A 19,697-nucleotide genomic window follows, 5' to 3' on the forward strand; every position below is an offset into this window, starting at 1 on the left:
GACCTATGTTATGATATAGTTTTACAGATGAAGAAAGTAAAAGCTGAAGAAGACAAAAATCTTGCTAGGGTTACATTGGCTGGTTATTATCAGCAGACTTGAGATTAGAACATTTCCTTTCCTCTACTATAGTTGGTAAAGTTTTTCTCCCACCCAAGTACTAACCAGGCCCGACCCTGCTTAGCTTCCGAGATCAGACGAGATTGGGCGCGTTCAGGGTGGTATGGCCGTAGACGGTAAAGTTTTTCTTAAAAGTAATTTAAGTAGAGCAAATAACAGCTTACAACTTCACTTGTTAGAAAATACAGATTTCTCCTGATTAGAAATGGTAGCTTTGTAGAAATAGGTTATCTATTGATTTCACTTTTTTTTTTAAGGAGTGAATTTTGCTATAGACAGTGAAGTAGAATAGACATCTTTCTTGTAGACTAAAAGCAGTATTTCAGTATTAGCTAAAAGTACTGGTGGTTTGCATATTTTTAACTAAAAAATGTATTAAATAGGTTCATGGTGTTCCTTTACCGTCACTTGTTTTTATTTGCTGTGCTTTCTTGATAAAAAGGGTGAAATTACGATAAGAAAGCCAAGAATGACAGTCTAGTTATCCTTGCTTGTAAGGATATGTGCTTTTAAAGGTACAGGACAGGTTTTGCTTGTTTTTCAAAACCATTCACGCACAATTCCTTTTCATACCTGTGACCAGTACAGGTTGTTAATTTTTAGTTACAAAAATTATACACAAATACTTTCTTCTTATAAAATGCAGATATTACAGATGAAACTAAAAGAACTTTTTGACCAACACAAGACCACTGTGTTTGTTTGTTTAAAGTTATCAGTCAAAGAGAAGGTAACTTTTAGAAAGCCCCTTTGCAGTTTATTATATGACCCTTGTAACAGCCCAGTGATGATCACTAGACCTACTTGGAGAGACTAGGACTAACTTTCAGAAGTCTGGGCATTTTTCTACCTTTCATTCTTTGTCTTTCTATCACATCACTTCTTCCTTTCCATCTTTTATCACTTACTTCTTTTATCTTTCTTTTTATCTTTTGCCTAGACTGAGATTGTAAGTCCCTCTCAGTGAAGGGTAAGATTATGAGATCTGAGGGCTGTGTAAACCTAATAACTAATCTGTTAGTTATACTGAAATACAGTGAGCAAATTTAAGTGAATAATAGTTTCTGAACAGCTACATAAACGGCATATCTACCTCATGAGGTCATTTTTAGATACAATGGATAATATAAATATTTTGAAAATTACTTTGTGTTTCTTGACATACTATCATTTTCATTGCTGTTAAAAATCTATTTTGAGGATTGCCTGGCTGACTCGGTAGAGCATGTGACTCTGGATCTCAGGGTTGATTGTTTGAGCCCCATGTTGGGTGTAGAGATTACTTTAAAAAAATAAATAAAATTTTTTAAAAATCTATTTTGACATAAAGTAATTATTTTGAAAAGTAACATCTTACATGAAACAGCCCAACTTTGTAGCCTGATTTTTACATTTAAGTTTAATAGTAATCTAATTTTTTATTTTCTGTAAAGAGTAAAGTAGGATAACTAGAGATGTTGTTGGAATTAATGCTTAATTGCTGGGTTTATAATTATTTTGAGATTTTAAATCTCTATTCAGAGAACCAGGAATCGACAGTGTATTATTAATATAAATTTATAACTGTGAAAATAGACTGTAAAAATTGAATATATAAACTACGAGTAAGGGGCCGAATATAAATCTCATACTTCCTTGTAAAATCTATTGAGCCAAGATCCTCAGTTGCCTGGGCTTACTTTAGGTGTTTTCGCTCTTGATTAAACTGTAGCCTCTCCTTTACCTGACCCCTAGCTTTATCCTCTTACAAATTATTAGGAGATTTGGGTGCTTACACCCATCATCCAAGATAAAAGCTACTTTTGTTCACAGTTATTTAGGTTTTTGTTTGTTTTTACCTAATTCATGAAATCACGCTAGGCTATTACTTGCATTATATTTCCTAGCTGTTGTCCCGTCCCCCCCCCCCCCCGCCCCCCGCCCATAAGGATCTTTGAGCAATGAACTTATTAAGAAGCTAGAATTTTAATACATTGCACTTTTTCTCTTGTTTTCATTGGCACTCCCCTAAAGAGCCTTTTTAGATTTTTTTCACCCCCTAATTTTTCCCTATGAAAATTTAGTGCTGGAGATTATTGTATATGTATTTATGTAATGTATGAATATCTATACTTTATGCATAAAAAGAGTAAGATGAGGTTTTTTGTTTTTTCTTTTTGTCCATCTCCCCATCCCAGAACCTTTTTTACTCCCACTTGGGGTGATGTTGCCCCATTGAGAATGTATGGCATAGACTTACCAATGAGCTTAAAGCCTGACTGATTTATATGTGTCACGACTGCAGCTGGTGTTAAATTAGGTAAAATCCTACTTGTATTTTGAGTATTGAGGTGGAAGTACCTATATTTTGAAGAACTTTGGATCTTAACCCAAATCTCTCCAAACAACTTTTTTTAAATGTAAAAATTCTTTGCCTTTTAAAAATAATACATCTGGGACATAAGTTTACATTTTTATAATGTGACACTTTTATGTTTAATTTATAGAAAATCAGAATACAGTAGAAGGCAGTTTTTAACTTAGCCTATCAAATAAGAGTTTTTGCCATTAAGAGGAAAGATTTTCTGTTTTGATTTATCCTCTCATGTATGTGATCTTATGTTTCTTATAGTGTGAAGCCTCATTTTAGGTCATCGAGTGGTTCAGAGCACTCAACAGAGGGCTCTGTATCATTGGGGGATGGACAATTAAACAGATCTGGTTCAAGGAACTTTCCAACTGAACGGCATAACCCTACAGTAACAGGGCATCAGGAGCAAAGCTATCTTCCAAAAGAAACTCCCCCTTTACAGATGGAACAGAATGGGGACTATGGTAGGGGCAGGTAAGGAAATACAGAATAAATACGGATATGGTATATGAAAATTCTTTGCTCATAATATGAGTATTTGAAGAACATGATCTAGTGATTTTTTTTGTTTTAACTATTGGTGTATGTTTATGTTAAATGAATACAGTGTTCACATAATACCGGTTAATGGTTTTTCATAAATATTACGAAATTTATAGTGCCCATATAGAATATAGCTCTGAGTCAGAGGTTTTATAAAGTTACTCTGAAGTTCTGTATGGTTCACTGAAGAAAGAATAGCTTAGAAAGATAAGATCCTATCTGCATTCTAGTTTTAATCTCTTACAAATTCTAAACTGTGGGAATGGGGTTATACATTATTGCCCAGTCTGCCTGAATGAAACCAAAAAAACTGAATAATGATATGCTTCTGGTATGGAAGGAGCACTACCTAATAAAAATGGGCCCATCTTATTTAGTCGTGTTGGTGGTAGTAGATGAAGTTTTTGGTAGATTAGTTTAGGATCCATTCAGAAGAATATATATTCATCTCTTCATAATAGTGGAGATACAGAAAGTAGAATTACTTAAACTAAAAGTTAACCCATCTTCAGTAGTGTGTGTGTGTGTGTGTGTGTGTGTGTATGTATGTATATATATTTATATATATATATATGTATGTATGTATGTATGTATTTGACAAAACGTATGAGTTGCCCCTCCCATCATCCCCACCTTTTTTTGTCGTTGCTAAAAGGAGAACTCTTTTCAGAGGTCGAAGACGACGAGAAGATGAAAGAGTCCCAGTAAGTATTTTTTTCTTTTTTATCTTTATACATTTGTTCATTTATTTTTTCTTTTCTGATTTAGTATGGCATTGGTTTGTTGTCTTTCCTTTCCAGGTTTTTGTTTTTTTGAATATAGTATTTATTAGGCAAAGGTAAATAGAACCTGTGCTTTGACCCTAAAATACCTACTATGACTGCCACTCCCTGACCTTAAAGCACATGTATAGCTAGGGATTTGGTCTATGTTGCTCATGTGTTTTAAAAACTACTTGAATCCCTAATATATTCACATGGTTTAAAAATCAAAAAATGAAAATAATCAATGGAAACTTTATTAGTTTATTAATGGACATTTAAGTAGTTTACAGCCATCATTTCCTGTGTGTTCAATAACATATGAAGGAGAATCCCTTTCTAGAGATTTCTGGGTCACAATTCAGTTAGTTGCTGCCAACTTACAGCTTTCTTTAGGGGTTGTGCCAATTTTCACTCGGACAGAAACTGAAAAAAAAGTTTTATTTATCGATAGCCCTACAAATATATGATTTTTTGCCAACTTTTTTTTTTTGATAAAGTACATCCTTCACCTTTAAAGGTCTCTGGATGGTGTTGGAAACTTAAACTGTTTATTGTCACTTGGGGGCAATTTTCTACCTTCTGCTTATTCTTCTATCCACTAATCTTCTAAACTACTTACAGATCTGAAAAGTTTTTATAGTTGTAGACATGTTTTTTTTGTTATTTTTTGAGAGAGAGCCTGAGCAATGGAGGAGCAGAGGGAGTGGGAGAGAGAGCAGACTCCAGGCCTAGTACGGAGCCTGACACAGGGCTCGATCCCACAACCGTGAGATCATGACCTGAGTCAAAACCAAGAGTCAGACACTTAACCACCAGAGCCACCAGGCACCCCTAGACATGTTTTTATTTGAATTTTGACTTACCTAGCTTTAAATTAATCATGTTTTAATTTTTTTATGATTTGTTCATGGGAAATGTTTGCCATTTCTTAACTGGGAGCAAAAGGAGTTGAGGAATCGGAATGATACAGGAACACACAGAGGTTTCAAGAAAACCCTGCCTAGAGTTTACAGATAAATCATAAATTTGTGGTATGATGCTTATTTTAAATGTGTAAGTAGTGAATTTTATATATATAGTTTATAGGGTACATGTAATATATGTACAAGCATATTACGTATATATAAGTAGTGAAAAGATAAGTATTTTCAAAGAAGAAAATGTATTGCATTGTAACACAGAATAGTCCTTAGGGAAAACTGTACACCTTTTAAAACAGTACTATTTTTTGTTATAGCTTTCTGTATACCATGAACAGCCGTGAATGGCAACAACTTGCAGCAGTCCACATGAATCCTCAGATGACCCTAAACAATGGAGGAGAGGGAGATTAGTTTCAAAGTCCATTTAATATGTTGAAAATACCCACATTGAGGACTGAAGTTTGGGGTGAAGAAAAAGGAGGCAAACATGTTCTCCAGTAGGACAGGCAGAGTGGAGGTGCCTTTGTGTGCAGGAAGGAGGTTTTAGCTAGAGATAAAATTTAGGATTTGTAAGCTTACACAAAGTAATTGAGATCATAAGTGTAGATGATATCATTCAAAGGACTCTGCAGAGAGAGTGATTTAAATAGAGGAATGGTCAAGAATGGAACTTTGAGAACATAGTAGCTTTGTGCTAAAGAATGAGATTATTTATTTTGCTCTTTGAAGTATCCAAAATCTGAGTAGAAATGGCTGGTAGACAAATGGATGTTTAGGTTTCAGGTAAAGGTCTAGGTTGAACATATTGAAAGTGTATGTACAATTCAATGAGTTTTGGTGAGTTTTCAGTGGTGTGTAGCCAGAAAGTCCCCCAAAGTGAAAAAGATTGTTGTAAGGCTCACTGAATTCTACTCCTTAAACCAATAGGTTATGTTAACTAAAGTCAAAAAAAATTTGAGAAAAAAATTTTTGAAAGATTGTTTGCATATAGGTAGTAGCTGAAGCCATGTATAATTGCTATCCCACAGGGAGAGTATGGAAGTGAAAAGAATAGTAACCACATAGAAACTAAGAGCGTCAAAAGGCGTGGGTAGAGAGAGACAAACACATGATTGTGAGATCTGAGAATTGGGAGGAAGAGGTATCACAGAAACTAAGGGAGGAATGAAGGAGCTCCCAAAGGAAAGAATATTTACCATACTAGGTGCTACGGGAGGGGGGGGGGGGGGGGGGGGATCTGTCAGCTTTTGCATTGTGGAAGACTTTGATGATTTGTCAAAGCAATCTTAGTGGTGATGAGTACAAAGGTGAGGAAATAGAAAGTAGAGGAAGTACAAGTGAGAGTCTTGCCAGAGGGTATATAGGGTGGTGGGTGGAAGGGCAGATCAGATTTTCAAGAAAGGATATTGTTCTCTCTTGAGACTATAGGTAAATAGGTTTTTGTTTTTAAGGAAGTTACTGCAAATTTAGAAAGCAAATAGCAGAGATTGGTTAAAAGGCTTATGGAGTGTGGGGCGCCTGGGTAGCTAAGTTGGTTAAGCATCCTACTCGGTTTTGGTTCAGGTCATGATCTCACGGTTGTGAGATCTAGCCCGGTTGTGAGATCTAGCCCCACGTTGGGTTCTGTGCTGATAGTGTGGAGCCTGCTTGGGATTCTCTCTCTCTGCCCTTCCCCCACACATGCACACACACTCTCTCAAAATACATAAACTTTAATTTAAAAAAAAAGGCTTATGGAGTGTAGCAGAGTTTGCAAGAGAAACAAGAGAGGGAGTTGACTAAAGGTAAGTAGGATTGATAAAGAAAAACGAGAGCTCAACTGAAATGAGAAGCCAAGAATTTATAGGAGAACGAACAGTTCTGTGCTTTAGAATTTTGTTTCCTTGCAGCTTTTAGCTTCTGTGGTACAGGATTAGAGAATGAGATTGGCATGTGACCTGTTTTATGATTTGTGTCTTTTAGAGACCCCAGTCTTCATCAGCTGAAGCAAAGGCTCCAACGCCAAAGTTTGATTTATTAGCCTCAAATTTTCCTCCTTTACCTGGAAGTTCATCAAGAACTCCAGGTGAACTTGTTTTGGAGAGTAGGATGTCTGATGTTGTTAAAGGTGTCTACAAAGAAAAGGTAAACACTGAAGCATCAGTCTTTTACCTTATGGGACCATAGTCAGCCTTTGTTTCCAGAGTTATTATTTAAAATTTTATTTGCACCTAATATGTATTTCTGGCAGTTTTTATTCATGGGATTTTCAGCACACGTTGAGTATTATTAAAAGATTTATGATAAAGCTGCACAGGCCAATAAAATGTTGCTTCATTTTTGCATGTCTTTGTATCAGTTCAGCTTGGTAGAACTAATTGATGCAAGCTGATGGAAAGTGGTGTTTGTGCTGAAGTGCCTGTAATTAGCCAATGATGTAAAGGGATCCTAAGTTAGTTTGCTAAACTCAGGCTTTCCAATAGTGGAGAGTTGATGTCAAAAGATTGGGCTGCCCCATCCTAAAATATTTTTGAGTATAGACCTCTTCCTATGGTAAAATCCTTACACCACACAGATTTCTCATTTTCTTCCCTTTTTCTTCTTAATTCAATTTTCATTTTTATCTCATAGTGTGCACGTACATAGTATATCTAGGCTTATAATGAAAAATAGATAGTAGTTCCCTGCAACCACTTCAACTCTAGCTTTTTCTTCTATTGTTTTCCCCACATAACATATACTGATATCTCTTTTCCTTCTTCTTTTTAAGTAATCTCTACACCCAGTGTGGGGCTAGAATTCATGACCCCAAGATTAAGAATCACATGCTCCCCTGACAACCAGCCAGACATTCCAATATACTGCTGTTTCTTGACATTCCAATTTTCAATGTCTATTAACTTCCCATTCTAGAAGCTGAGGATTTAGTTCTCTTAAACCAACATACTTTTCTCATCTTCCCTGTATATTGTACTGCGTCATATCTGGGATACCATCCATTGTAAGATGCCCCGTTATTTTAGTGTCACTAAGAAAGTAAAAACATTGCCACTTATATTAGGATATGCCATCATTTGTAAGTCACATCTCAATATTACATATTTTTTTCATAACTGAACTTCAGTTCAGAAAATTGCTATTATTTCTCCTTCTTGTACTCTCAGTGGCTGGCTGCACAATGCACAATCCTGTAGCTAGGGCTTTCTTTTGCCATCATCATCCTGGGAATTTTCCTTAGTCTCTTTTGTTGCATCCTCTCTTTTTCTTAATCTTGTTTTACTTTCCTGTATTATGGTGGGTCACATCTTCCTGAGCTTCCTGAATAAATGGGTTTTAGTATGTTTCTTGAGATCTTGCGTTCTGAAAATGTTTTTCTGTTCTCATATTTGATCAGTAGCTTATTTGTGTAGAGTTCTGTATTAGAAATCATTTTCCTGTGGAATTTTGAAGGTATTTTTTTGTCTTCCCTTTTAAAAAATAATGTGCAATATTGTAGTTATTTAATCAGTCTTGAGATAGACATTTTTTTCATGTTTTCCACCTTTGAAAATCAGGCTGCCCTATAATTAAAAGTTATTGTAGTTTAAGTGGCATTGTTTTTTTCTTAGTAATCCATAAAATAATAGTGCATTTTACAGTTGATGGCTTCTCAGATTTGTTGAGGTGTGATTCACACACACACATTTTTAAAGAAGAATAATAATAGAGTGTGCCTCCCCTTGTAATCCCAACCCACAATTGTGGACGTTAAACATCACCAACATCTTAGCAGTGCCATCTGTCTCCCCCTTTATTTATAATTCTTCCTATTCCTTCCCTTCCTCCCCATCAGAGATAAACATCCTGAGTTTGCAATAATAATTTTCTTGCTTTTCTTTATAGTTTTACCATTCCAGGTTGGGAAATTTTTTCTGTAGAGCTGGGCCAGACAGTAAATATTTTAGGCTTTGTGGGCCGCATGCTAAAAACTTAAAAACCACTCTTAGTTCATAGGCCGTACCAACAAAAGTCATAAACTAGATTTGGCCAGTGAGCCTTGGTTTGTCAACCCCTAATATACAGTATACTGTTCGTTGTGCCTGTTTTGAACACAATATAAATGGAATTGTATGTATTCTTCTGTTGTGTGAAATTCATCACTGCTGATACAGATGACTAGTTCATTTTGCATTGTTGTATTCTGTTGTAAGAATGTCATTATTCTGCTATTGGACACTTGAGCTGTCTTTCTGTCTGACATTATAAGCAATTATGCTATGAATGTTCAAACCATACATGACCCTATTTTAAGGGTATTACATAGTGGAATTGCTGAGTGGTAGGGCATCTTTTAAAATTTAATTTTTCATATTTTGGCCGTTTGAGTTTCTTCTTTTGCAGAGTCAAGTATTTGGTACTTTGTTGGGTTATCTCTTATCTTGCAGATTCATGGAATTTAAAAAATTTATTTTGTATACTAATCCTTTGTCAGTTATGTGTGTTTTCTACCTATGGTTTTCAGTCTTTAGTATTTGTAAGTGAAAACAAGTTCTTAATCTTATTTTATGGTTTGTTCTTTTTATATCTTGCTTAGGAAATGATCTGTCTTCCAGAGATTCTTTTTAGAAATCTATCATTCTGATTCCTGATAGTTCTGTAACCTCTTTTTTCCCTCTCTAGAGGTTTTAGGATCTTTTATTTAACCCTTCTATTCTATGAAATTTTATGAAGGTGTATCTTGCTATGGCTCCTTTTTTTTCTCTTTGAGGGAGAGAGCATGCACCCGTATGCGTGAGCAGGGGAGGGGCAGAGAGAGGGATAGAGAATCCCAGCCAGGTTCCACTCTGTCAGTGCAAAGCCCATCACGGGGCTCAATTTCATGAACTACGAGAAGATGACCTGAGCCAAAATAAAAGTCAAAATGCTCAACTGACTGAGCCACCCAGGCACCCTGTTGTGGCTCTTTTTTTTTTTTTTTTTTTTTTTTTAATTCATTGCTCTGGATACTTGGGAAACCCTTTCAATCTGGAAACTTGTCCTTACCTTCTAGAAAATTTTCCTGTATTATGTATTTTTTTCATGTTTGTTTATTTTTGAGAGAGAGTATGAACAGGGGAGGAGTAGAGAGAGAAGGGAGGGATACGGAGGATCCGAAGCAGGCTGTGTGCTGACAGTAGCAAGCCCGATGAGGGTCTCAAACCCACGAACCACAAGATCATGCCCTGAGCCAAAGTTGAACACTCAACTGACTGAGCCACCCAAGCACCCTGTGTTGTGTCTTTAATAAATTCTTCACCTTTTTTTCTCTTTCTTGAACTTTTAATTTGATATTACACCTTGTAGGTTGAATCTCTAATTTTTGTTGTTTGGCTTTCCTAATATTTATTTTTGTATTTGTCTATATTTTCTACAAAGTTTTTCTGAGTGTTACCTTTAAACCTGCTGAAATTTGTATTGCATCAATTGATTTTAATTTCTAGGGCTTACTGTTTTTCTTTTTTAATTGTAGTAAAATACATAAAATATAAAATTTACCATCTTCAGCATTGTTTAGTGTGTACTGTTCAGTTGTGTTAAGTACATTTGCATTGTTGTGCTTCTAATCTCTAGGACTCTTCATCTTGTTTTGTTTTTTTTTTTTTTTTAATGTTTATTTATTTTTGAGAGAGAGACAGAGCATGAGCAGGGGAGGGGCAAGCGTAGAGGGAGACACAGAATCAGAAGCAGGCTTCAGGCTCTGAGCTGTCAGCACAGAGCCCGAATGGGGCTCGAACTCTCGAGCTGTGAGATCATAACCTGAGCCAAAGTCAGAGGCTTAACCAACTGAGCCACCCACGTACCCCCAGGACTCTTCATCTTGTAAATATAAAATGCTGTAGGGGGTGTCTGGCCGGGACAGTTGGTAGAGTGTACTACTCTTGGCCTCTGGATTGTGAGATCAAGCCCTATGTTGGGTGTAGAGATTACTTAAAAATAAAAACATTTGAATGAAGTAGATAATAAATAAAATACTATACCCTTACACAGCAGTTCCCATTACCTGCTTCTGTCCCCTTTGCTCAGCCCCTGTCAACCACCATTCTACTTAGTATGAATGTGACTACTTGAGGTATCTCATATAAGTGGAATCATATAATATTTGTCTTTTTGTGACTGGCTTATTTCACATAGCATAATGTCCTCAAGGTTCATCCATTGTGGTAGTGTGTACCAGTACGTACTTCCTTTCATTGCACTGTAATGTTCCATTATAGGGATAGACCTCAATTTGTTTATCCATTCACCAGTTGATGAGCTTTCAGGTTTGTACCCAAACCTAATAATGCTACTATGAACATTTGTGTATTAAGTTTTTGTGTAGACATGTATTTTCTCTTACATATATTCTGCTGGGTCACATGGTAACTCTATGTTTAGCTTTTTGAGGAACTGTGAGACTGTTTTCCAAAATGACCGCACCATTGTACATTGTCACCCTCAGTGTACGAGAGTTCCAATTATCTCCATATCATCACTAACATTTGTTATTGTGTGTCTTACTGATTATAGCCATCCTAGTGAGTGTGAAATGGTTGGTTTCTCATTGTGGTTTTGATTTGCATTTGCCTAATAACTGATGGTAGTTGAGCATCTTTTCATGTGCTTATTGGCCACTTGTATATCTTCTTTGAAGAAGTGTCGATATAAATCAATTTTGAAATATGATTTTACTTTAAGGATAACGAAGAGTTGAGAGTTAGTTGCCCAGTGCCTGCAGAGGATGAACAGACAGACTGCACCTCTGCCCAGCAACTCAGTATGAGTACCAGTCCTCCATGTACTGCTGAGCTTCCTGCACTAAGGTACAGTTTCAGTATAGAAGATCTTCCACATTGAGATTACTTTTTCTTCTGATCATTTGCTTAGGTGTTTTTGTGTGCTGTATTAAGTCTAATATCAAGCTCTCTTTTCCTTAGCACAACTCAGCAAGTAAAGGATCCTATAGAGGATTCCACTGTTCAGAAGGATGTTCTCAACCAGACAACTGTACCAGTTTCTTCCCCAAGTACTACAAAGCCATCAAGGACAAATAGTGCTTCACCATGTAATAGTAACATAAATGCAGCTGTAGCTATGGCCCTACAGGTAACTTGATGAGTTTGGTATGTGAGAAAAAAATAATAGGTTAAATAATGAGATTTTTTTTTTTGTTTCCTGCATAAGTCTTTGCTAGAGTAGGGTCATTGGAAATAGCCCAAATTGAGGCTGCCTGCCTCAAATGAAGCTAAAGGAATTTAAAATCACTGTGAAGAAACAGGAAATTTTAGCCTTTGGGAGATAGTGAGGAAGTCACTATTCATTCTGGGTTTTTTTAATGGCTTTTTTCTGATCATCCTATAGTTAAGTGAAGCTTCTTTCTTACTCAGATTATGATGAGTGTATTGTTTTTGGGCTAGTGTAAAGAGGCTTTGAGCCCCTTGAAATTCTTTTTTTATAATGCTTATTAACAAGTCTTATGAGGGCCACTCCTATTTTTATTCAGTTTCCAGAAATTGTTTTTATAATTAGGGAAATGCAGAAAAGCAAGGAGAAAAACACAAAATTTATGTATAATCTTTTCATTCATTGATATAACTAATTGCAGTTTGGTTATAGTTCCTTTTTTCTAGGCTAAGAAGAGTTTATTTTGTTATTTAATAATAATAGAATGACAGCTACCAATAACTGAAGAGCCTGCTCTATGCCAAGACCAGTGCTAAAGACTTTTTACATGCTTTATCCCATTCTCATAACACCCCTATTGTCCATTTTTTTCCGATGAAGTAATTAAGACTTAATCAGTCCTCTATTAATACATTATTGGTTTCCAGATGCTGTTAAGATTCTCGTGGAATCCATCTTAGGGTTCTTTGTAGCCAGGGAGGACAGAATAGAATCATTTCATTTCATCACATGAATGTACATTATTAACTTAATCTGTCCTTCCTTATTAGACATTTAGGGTTGTTTCCAGTTTTTTTCATCACCGTAAACAATGCTGACATGAACATCCTTCAGATAAATTCCTCAAGTGAAGTTATTGTTACATAAATTGCCAAGGCATTTTATTATTTTCAGCGAAGTTATTGTGTTTTTGTTTTAAGATTGTTCCAATACACTTTAATAGCAATGTGTATGAGACTGCCTATTGCCCTTCCCTAGAAGATGACTTACTGGGGTGCCTGGGTGGTTCAGTGGGTTAAGCATCCAGCTCAGGTCATGATCTCACAGTTTGTGAGTTTGAGCCCTGCATTGGGCTCTGTGCTGACAGTGTGGAGCCTGTTTGGGATTCTCTGTCTCCATCTCTCTCTGCCCCTCCCCTGACGCACCCTCTCATAAATAAATAAACATTACCAAAAAATAAATAAATAAATAAATAAATAAATAAATAAATAAATAAATAACTTACTGATTTTCTTATGGGTCACATTATCCTTTTTTTTTTTTTTTTTTTTAAATGTTTATTTTTGAGAGAGAGACAGAACGTGAGCAGGGAAAGGGCAGAGAGAGAGGGAAACACAGAATCCGAAACAAGACTCCAGGCTCCAAGCTGTCATAACAGCCTGATGCAGGGCTCGAACTCCCAAACCGTGAGATCATGACCTGAGCTGAAGTTGGACGCTCAACTGACTGAACCACCCAGGTGCCCCTCACACTGTCCTTTTTGTAGCTTATTATTTACAGAATGTGTACCATAAGTTTGTTTCTTATCTTCACTTCAAAGGAACCCCGAAAGCTAAGTTATGCTGAAGTGTGCCAGAAGCCCCCTAAAGAACCATCTCCAGTTCTTGTGCAGCCACTACGAGAACTTCGCTCCAATGTAGTGTCTCCCACCAAAAATGAAGAGAATGGAGCTCCTGAGAAGTCCATTGAGAAATCACATGAGAAGCCAGAAGCAAGGGCTAGTAAGGAATATTCTGGTTTCCGAGGCAATACCATTCCCAGGGGAGCAGCTGGAAAAATCAGGGAACAGAGACGCCAGTTTGGCCATAGGGCTATACCTCAGGGAGTGACTCGACGTAATGGCAAAGAGCAATATGTGCCACCCAGATCACCAAAGTAAAACAAACAAACTATTCAGAAACTTCTCTCTCTTCCCATTAAAACTTGAGCCGTGGCTGTATTGAACTGTTCTGGAGGGGAAGGGGTAGCCAGGAAGGAAGCAGGAGAAAAGTCTATGTCCTTAAATCATTGTGGATTTTGGAGTTGTGAGCAGTAGAATCCCAAAATTCATCTCTAAAGTGATTTTAAAATGCTGGAGGATTCCAATCAGTATAAATATATATATATATATATGTATACATATATAAAAATATAATTTTTCTATTTTTGTTTTTGATTTTAATTTGCAGAGATCTTCTGCCTAGAATCAATTTTGAGGGTTCAGATTTAGCTTGGGGAAAAAAACATATTACACATCCTTCAGTATAGGAGATGAGGGAGTGAGAGAAAATATTTTTTGAAGAAGCATTTCTGTAAAATTAGAAATTACTTTTTTTAATCTATTTAAAGTTTGGCTTGGAGAATGCCATCTCTGCCTATATGGCCTTGTGTTGCAAAGCAGATCAGTGGCTGGAGTGCCTGTTGTGGTGTGAGTGTGTGCAAGAGTGATTGAAGCCAAATCTGTTGTCATGTTAGTAAATGATTTGCAAACTGAATGTAATACTGGAGTAGATTTTTTTTTCCATTTTGAAATTCAGTCTGAACAAGCTGTTAAACTCTGATTATACTTAGAGATGTGACTATCAGTCAGCTTGATACTCAAGGAAAGAATGGGGGTTATTCAGAAAATCAAAAATATGTTTTAGATCTGAGTGGATAGGTCAAATGGACTTCAGAGGTTTAAACTGCTTTGTGATTTCCTGCCCCCCCCCCCCCCATAGGAAACAGGTTTTTTTGTTACTTCATTTGTTATTCTCTGTTCTTTGACTACCCACCCCCAAAAGCAAAATAACCACCATTCTACAGAATTGTATGTTTCTAACTGCCTTGACCAGTCTAGTCAAATCATATAACTGTTTTAAATTTCCGAATTGAACATTGAAGTAGTTTATTCTTCTGTTCACGTGTTTAGAATTTTAGATCCCAGAATGGTAGGTCAGACTGACCCTGCAGTAATTTATTCGTGTGTTAAAGATGAAACATTGTAACTGATCCTTAAAGTATTAAATAGTGTAGAAGTAAAAAAAAAATTTTTTTTAAACTTAATTTGGGGGCAACTTTTTTCTGTTTACAGTATATTTTATCATCTTCTTCCTTCCCTTTCTCAAAAAAAAAAAGAAATACAGTTTGAAATTCACAGAAACAGAACCAGCAAGTCATGAGATTTTTGAGTTAAGGTGAGAAAGATAGTTGAAGAAAATTAATACATACTTTCTCAGTGAATAAAGTTGTAGCTGTCATATTAAGTAGGCAAGTTTACATGCTGGTGTTTAGAAAATGGCTAAAATATTAAAACCATGTTGCATTAATCTGTTTTAAGTCAGACCATTTTTAGAGTTCTATGTAAGGTGGGGTTTTGTTTTCTTTTTAGGGATAGTTTGTAATGGTAATAACTGTCCCTTATGTTAGTGAATTACATATGTACAAATTGAAACTGTAAATTGTGAACACTGGAAAGCACCATTGTGACATAGAATAAACATCTTAGTAATATATTAAAATGAATGTAAATGGAGGTTAAAATTACATTACTGTGAAACTCATCTTCCAACTCTAAGTTAAGCTTTGGAGATTTGTATTAGTAGGTAACTAAACACTGCACATTTCTGTACAAGCCAGAATTATCATTTCTTTGTAACTTATTATTCAGCTTGGCAGTTGCTTTTGATTTGGTGAATTGATAACATGGTATATAATATATTTAAGCAGTTTGAAACTATTCATTTCTACACACTATTTTTTAAAATCATATACTAGAATGAAACATACAATAAAACTACCTGTGCTGAAATTTGGGGGAAGTTTAGGTCCTTGAAAAAAAAAAAAAAAGTATTAATAATCATTGACTACATCTATGATAAAAGTGCTTATTTTGGTTTACTTAGATAATGCTGCAGTTGGTGGAAATGATAAACATTTAAAGTGTTAACACTCTGTGAATGCCTTGGATTTAAGAGAATAAACATTTTATAAAAATCACTTGGTAAGGATTATAAACTTAATTATTGCACTTAAAATGAAACTTTACTTTTCTTACAATGTGTCACAGAAATACGCTTGTATGCTGTGTGACTTACTGTTAGTCCACCCAGCTTCCCAAAACTAAATGTTCTAACTGAAACAAAGGAAGAGTCTTCTTCTTGAAGAAAGCAACTGTGTTCTTGCTTTTTTCCCCCCAAAATGCTATTGAAAGTAGAAATTTAAAGACATAATTGTTTTTAAATTTCTTATAAAATAGTGTTTTTAATTTAATTTGCCTCATTACAGCTAATAGTTCCCAGTTTGGTGGGATGTATACGGAAGAGAGAGAGAGAGAGAGAGAGAGTGAGTGTGTGTGTGTGTGTGTGTGTGTGTATGATATATATATATTCACAGTATTTAGCATTTATTTTATTACAGCAAATTTAAGGTTTGTATCTAAATGATGCCTATGAGTTGTGTGAACTTGTTTGGGGTTTTTTCCAGCAGTTCTCTGTAACTGATGCGGGTTGGGCATTTATTGTAGTTCAATTATTTATTTGGTTCTTTAGAAGGAGGAATTTAAATGTCAGTTTTTTCTCTTCATCCTTCTGACTTAACACTTCCTTGGGCTGTTGAAGGCTAAAAGTATATACAGATGATATTGAGTGCATAGTACAGTGGTTTTCTGTCATAGTTCTTACTGCATGAAGAGAATAAGAGTCACACAAGTTCATCGCTTTGCACTTCATAGAGAAGGTATACGGAGATATTGCAAACCTGTCTCTCTTTCCTATGCTGATAATTGAGGTTTTCATGATCTCTAGGGCCTGCCTGTCTCTATCAGTTTTGCAAATATAGACACTGGCATTCAAAAGAGTGATCCATCTATAACTTTATTCAACTGGATTTTGGAAGAAGATAAGATCTTTCAGTGATAAGGGTTTATTGTTGTTATGTGCTCGATTTGCATGTGATCAAATGACATGCCGATTTTTATTTTCAGTTCCTAAAATTAAGGTAGCTTGAATATTGTTTCACATTCCTTTTTAAATAACCAGGTTGGCTTTGCAAAAGGCTTAATAATAATGGAGTGTTAGCATCTGCTGGAGCAGAAAATAGTATTTAAAAGTTACTGAACACTTTCTTGAGCTTTATTAGTTACAGCCTTAATATTTAGTCTCTTGGCTTAAATATCCACTGGTTTTACTTTGACACAGTTGAACAGCACTGGGGTTAGGTCTCCTGATATTTGTGTTGGGCATGTACATTAACCCTGTTTTAAAATAACATACCCACTTTGTTTGTTTTTACAGAAAAGATAAAATGCAAAGAGGACAGTGTGTTCCTTTTGAGGATTTTTATAAATTCTTAATTATATGATGAGGTTTTTTCCCAACTTTTTGTATTTCCTTACGATTTGATGGTCATTAATTTAACTTTAGGCTTTTTTGGTGTATGCTAACTTAGCTAGTCTGAGCTCCCAAGAAGATACATAGACATTTCAGTTTTTAATTAATTGAATGAGGACATTTTAAGAAGTTGAAAAAGAATTTGTTTTCAAGTTGAGAGTAAATTCTCTTTCTTTCAGAATCGTCTGATTATTAAATAATTTAAAGTTTATTTTAAAAAGTAACAACTTTTTATGAATTGTTGAGTAGACTGTTCCTAAAAAAGTACAACTCCTATGTCAACAGGCTGTGTATAAAATAAAATGGTTTTATTTTCAGTTTTTCAGCACAAAACACTGATCAGTATATATAAGGAAACATCTATATCAAGTTGGAGTTTTTTTTGTTTTTGTTTTTTTTGCCTGATTTACATGTCTTTTGAGTGACCCCTGTCAAATGTTCGGGGTCGGGGATCAGAACCAGTTAGACGGCTTCTGTTTTGTCCATTGCTTAGGTTTGTTCCTGTTGTCCAAACTGCTCCCTCCCCCCAACCCCCCCCCCAAAAAAAGATGGTGTGACACATGCTCATGCATACTATGTTAAAATGAGTACATCCTTGTATTTGTATTTTTGTTTTCAACATTGCCAAGGTGCTACGGGAAATTAAAGTAACACAAAATTAGAAAAAATAAAATTATTTAAAAGCAGAACTGGTTTCCTTTTCTCCAGGTGGTTTATGTCTAATGACTGCTTGTGTTTATTTTTCCTTAATTTTATATGTTGCCCACTCTCTAGTTCCATCATTATTCTGGTCTCAGCTCTTTTTTTGGGGGTGGGGTTGGTTTGGTTTGGGGGAGTGGGGTATCGGCTGTGTGAAACACCATCTGCAAAGTGAGGGAAGAGAGAAGATTCAGCTTTATGATCCTAGGGTTTTCTTACATTCTTTTACTGTCAGAAGCAGATGTTGATGGGGCGGGCGGGGGGGGGGGGGGGTGGGGGTGGTGGTGGGTAGAACCAAGGGCAATGTGAGGTTTAAGGATTTTGCTTTCATGAGGCAGATTATAGCCTGACCTGAGTATGTAGATTCTAGGCTTTCAAACTTTTTATTTCTAAGAGAAAACCTTTAGTTTATCTTTAGCTCTTCACCACACCTTTGCTTTGTATCAAACTCTAGATAGAGCTAAATGATTTGGGGGGCTTTTTAAAGGGAAAGTTCACTGGAGAATTTAAATGAATCTTTTAATCTGACTTTAAAACTATGTTAAGGCAATAATGGAAGAAAAAGGCAAAGATGGAAAAGCTGAGAGAATCTCTGGCTCTAAAACAGCTGATTATTGTAAAAATGTGAAAACCCAGCATTTCTTTTTTAAGTTTATTTATTTGGAAAGAGAGTGCCTGCAGAGTGTAGGGAGGGGCAGAGAGCGGGGGGTTGGGTAGAAAGAATCCCAAACAGGCTCCATCCACACTGTCAGCACAGAGCCCAATGTGGGGCTTGAACTCACAAACTGTGAGATGACCTGAGCCTTTTGAAACCAGGAGCCGGATGCCCAACCAAGTCACCCAGGTGTCCGTACCCGCCCCCCCCCTTTTTAAACATTTATTGAATATAGTACTGCTAAGAAAACACTAAAGTATTTCATAGCCATCCTGCCACAGTTTATTCTTCAATTATTAAGATGAGCATTTTTATGTAGTAAAATGCTACTTAGTAGCATTGCCCTTTAAACAGCTTTAATTTGATAATGAACAGTTAGCTTAATGAAGATAATATCAGTTAGTAAAATGTTTCCAGTAATAATAGGTTTACAAAGTTGTACATTAGCAAAGCCTTAGGGCCTTAAGTCAGTAGGTTAGTAGTTTATTTGGGCAAGAGATGGGGTGTATAATTTAAATTTCTTTATCATATCAGGACACAGTGTAATTGTGTATGCTTTTTAGTGGACTAATAACCAAATTGGTGAACTCAATTATGTAGGCTTTGTGTTGTATTTAAAATGAATGGATGTGCCAGGAGCCTTATGACTAAAATAATACATATGTAACCATGCCCTTTATATTTTAATTATGCCTTTTGGAAAATATTAATCTAAATATATATGTCTCCCAAGTTTAAATTTCAGTTATATGCCCAGAAATTTTTTGCACAGTTTAACAGTTACTGTTAAAGGATTGTGAATTTCCTTAAAACTCTGGGATAAAAACTATCAAGGGTGTTCTTAGTTTGTATGAGGGTTGATAGGATTAGGAATACACAGGAAATGATCAGCCTTCCCGGGAGGGGAAAGCATTAACTTCCAAGCTGACTCTTGATCAGTATGTGTTGGCTAGGTAGGTAAAGGGATGGGAAGCATACCGGCAAATAGTGCAAGTGAAAAAGGCAAATTCAGCATAATTGTTTGGAATGGATGGAGCATAGATTTCAGTAGCGTGTGGCAAGAGAAAAGCTGAAGAATTTCATTTGTAGATAAATCGTAACCAATCATTGTATGCTAAGAAAATGAGTTTTCAC

General features: G+C 35.9%; 1 protein-coding gene across 11 annotated transcripts in view; it reads left to right on the forward strand.

The window, feature by feature from the left end:
- Positions 1–13,751, forward strand: part of LARP4 (La ribonucleoprotein 4) — a 64,722-nt gene extending 50,971 nt beyond the window's left edge. For 8 of the 11 annotated variants that reach the window (XM_060657650.3, XM_060657652.3, XM_060657651.3 and 5 more), the window contains 6 exons: positions 2,732–2,944; positions 3,669–3,717; positions 6,663–6,824; positions 11,376–11,500; positions 11,615–11,783; positions 13,402–13,751. In XM_060657650.3, the coding sequence (XP_060513633.3) occupies positions 2,732–2,944; positions 3,669–3,717; positions 6,663–6,824; positions 11,376–11,500; positions 11,615–11,783; positions 13,402–13,740 (1,057 nt within the window). In that variant the 3' untranslated portion in view covers positions 13,741–13,751. The remainder of the gene's footprint in view (positions 1–2,731; positions 2,945–3,668; positions 3,718–6,662; positions 6,825–11,375; positions 11,501–11,614; positions 11,784–13,401) is intronic. The other 3 variants (XM_060657653.3, XM_060657655.3, XM_060657656.3) reach the window with 3 other exon arrangements.
- Positions 13,752–19,697: the final 5,946 nt, after the last annotated feature.

The sequence above is a fragment of the Panthera onca genome, chromosome B4 (genome assembly GCF_046562875.1).
Source record: "Panthera onca isolate mPanOnc1 chromosome B4, mPanOnc1 haplotype 2, whole genome shotgun sequence".
NCBI classification, from domain to species: Eukaryota; Metazoa; Chordata; class Mammalia; order Carnivora; family Felidae; genus Panthera; species Panthera onca.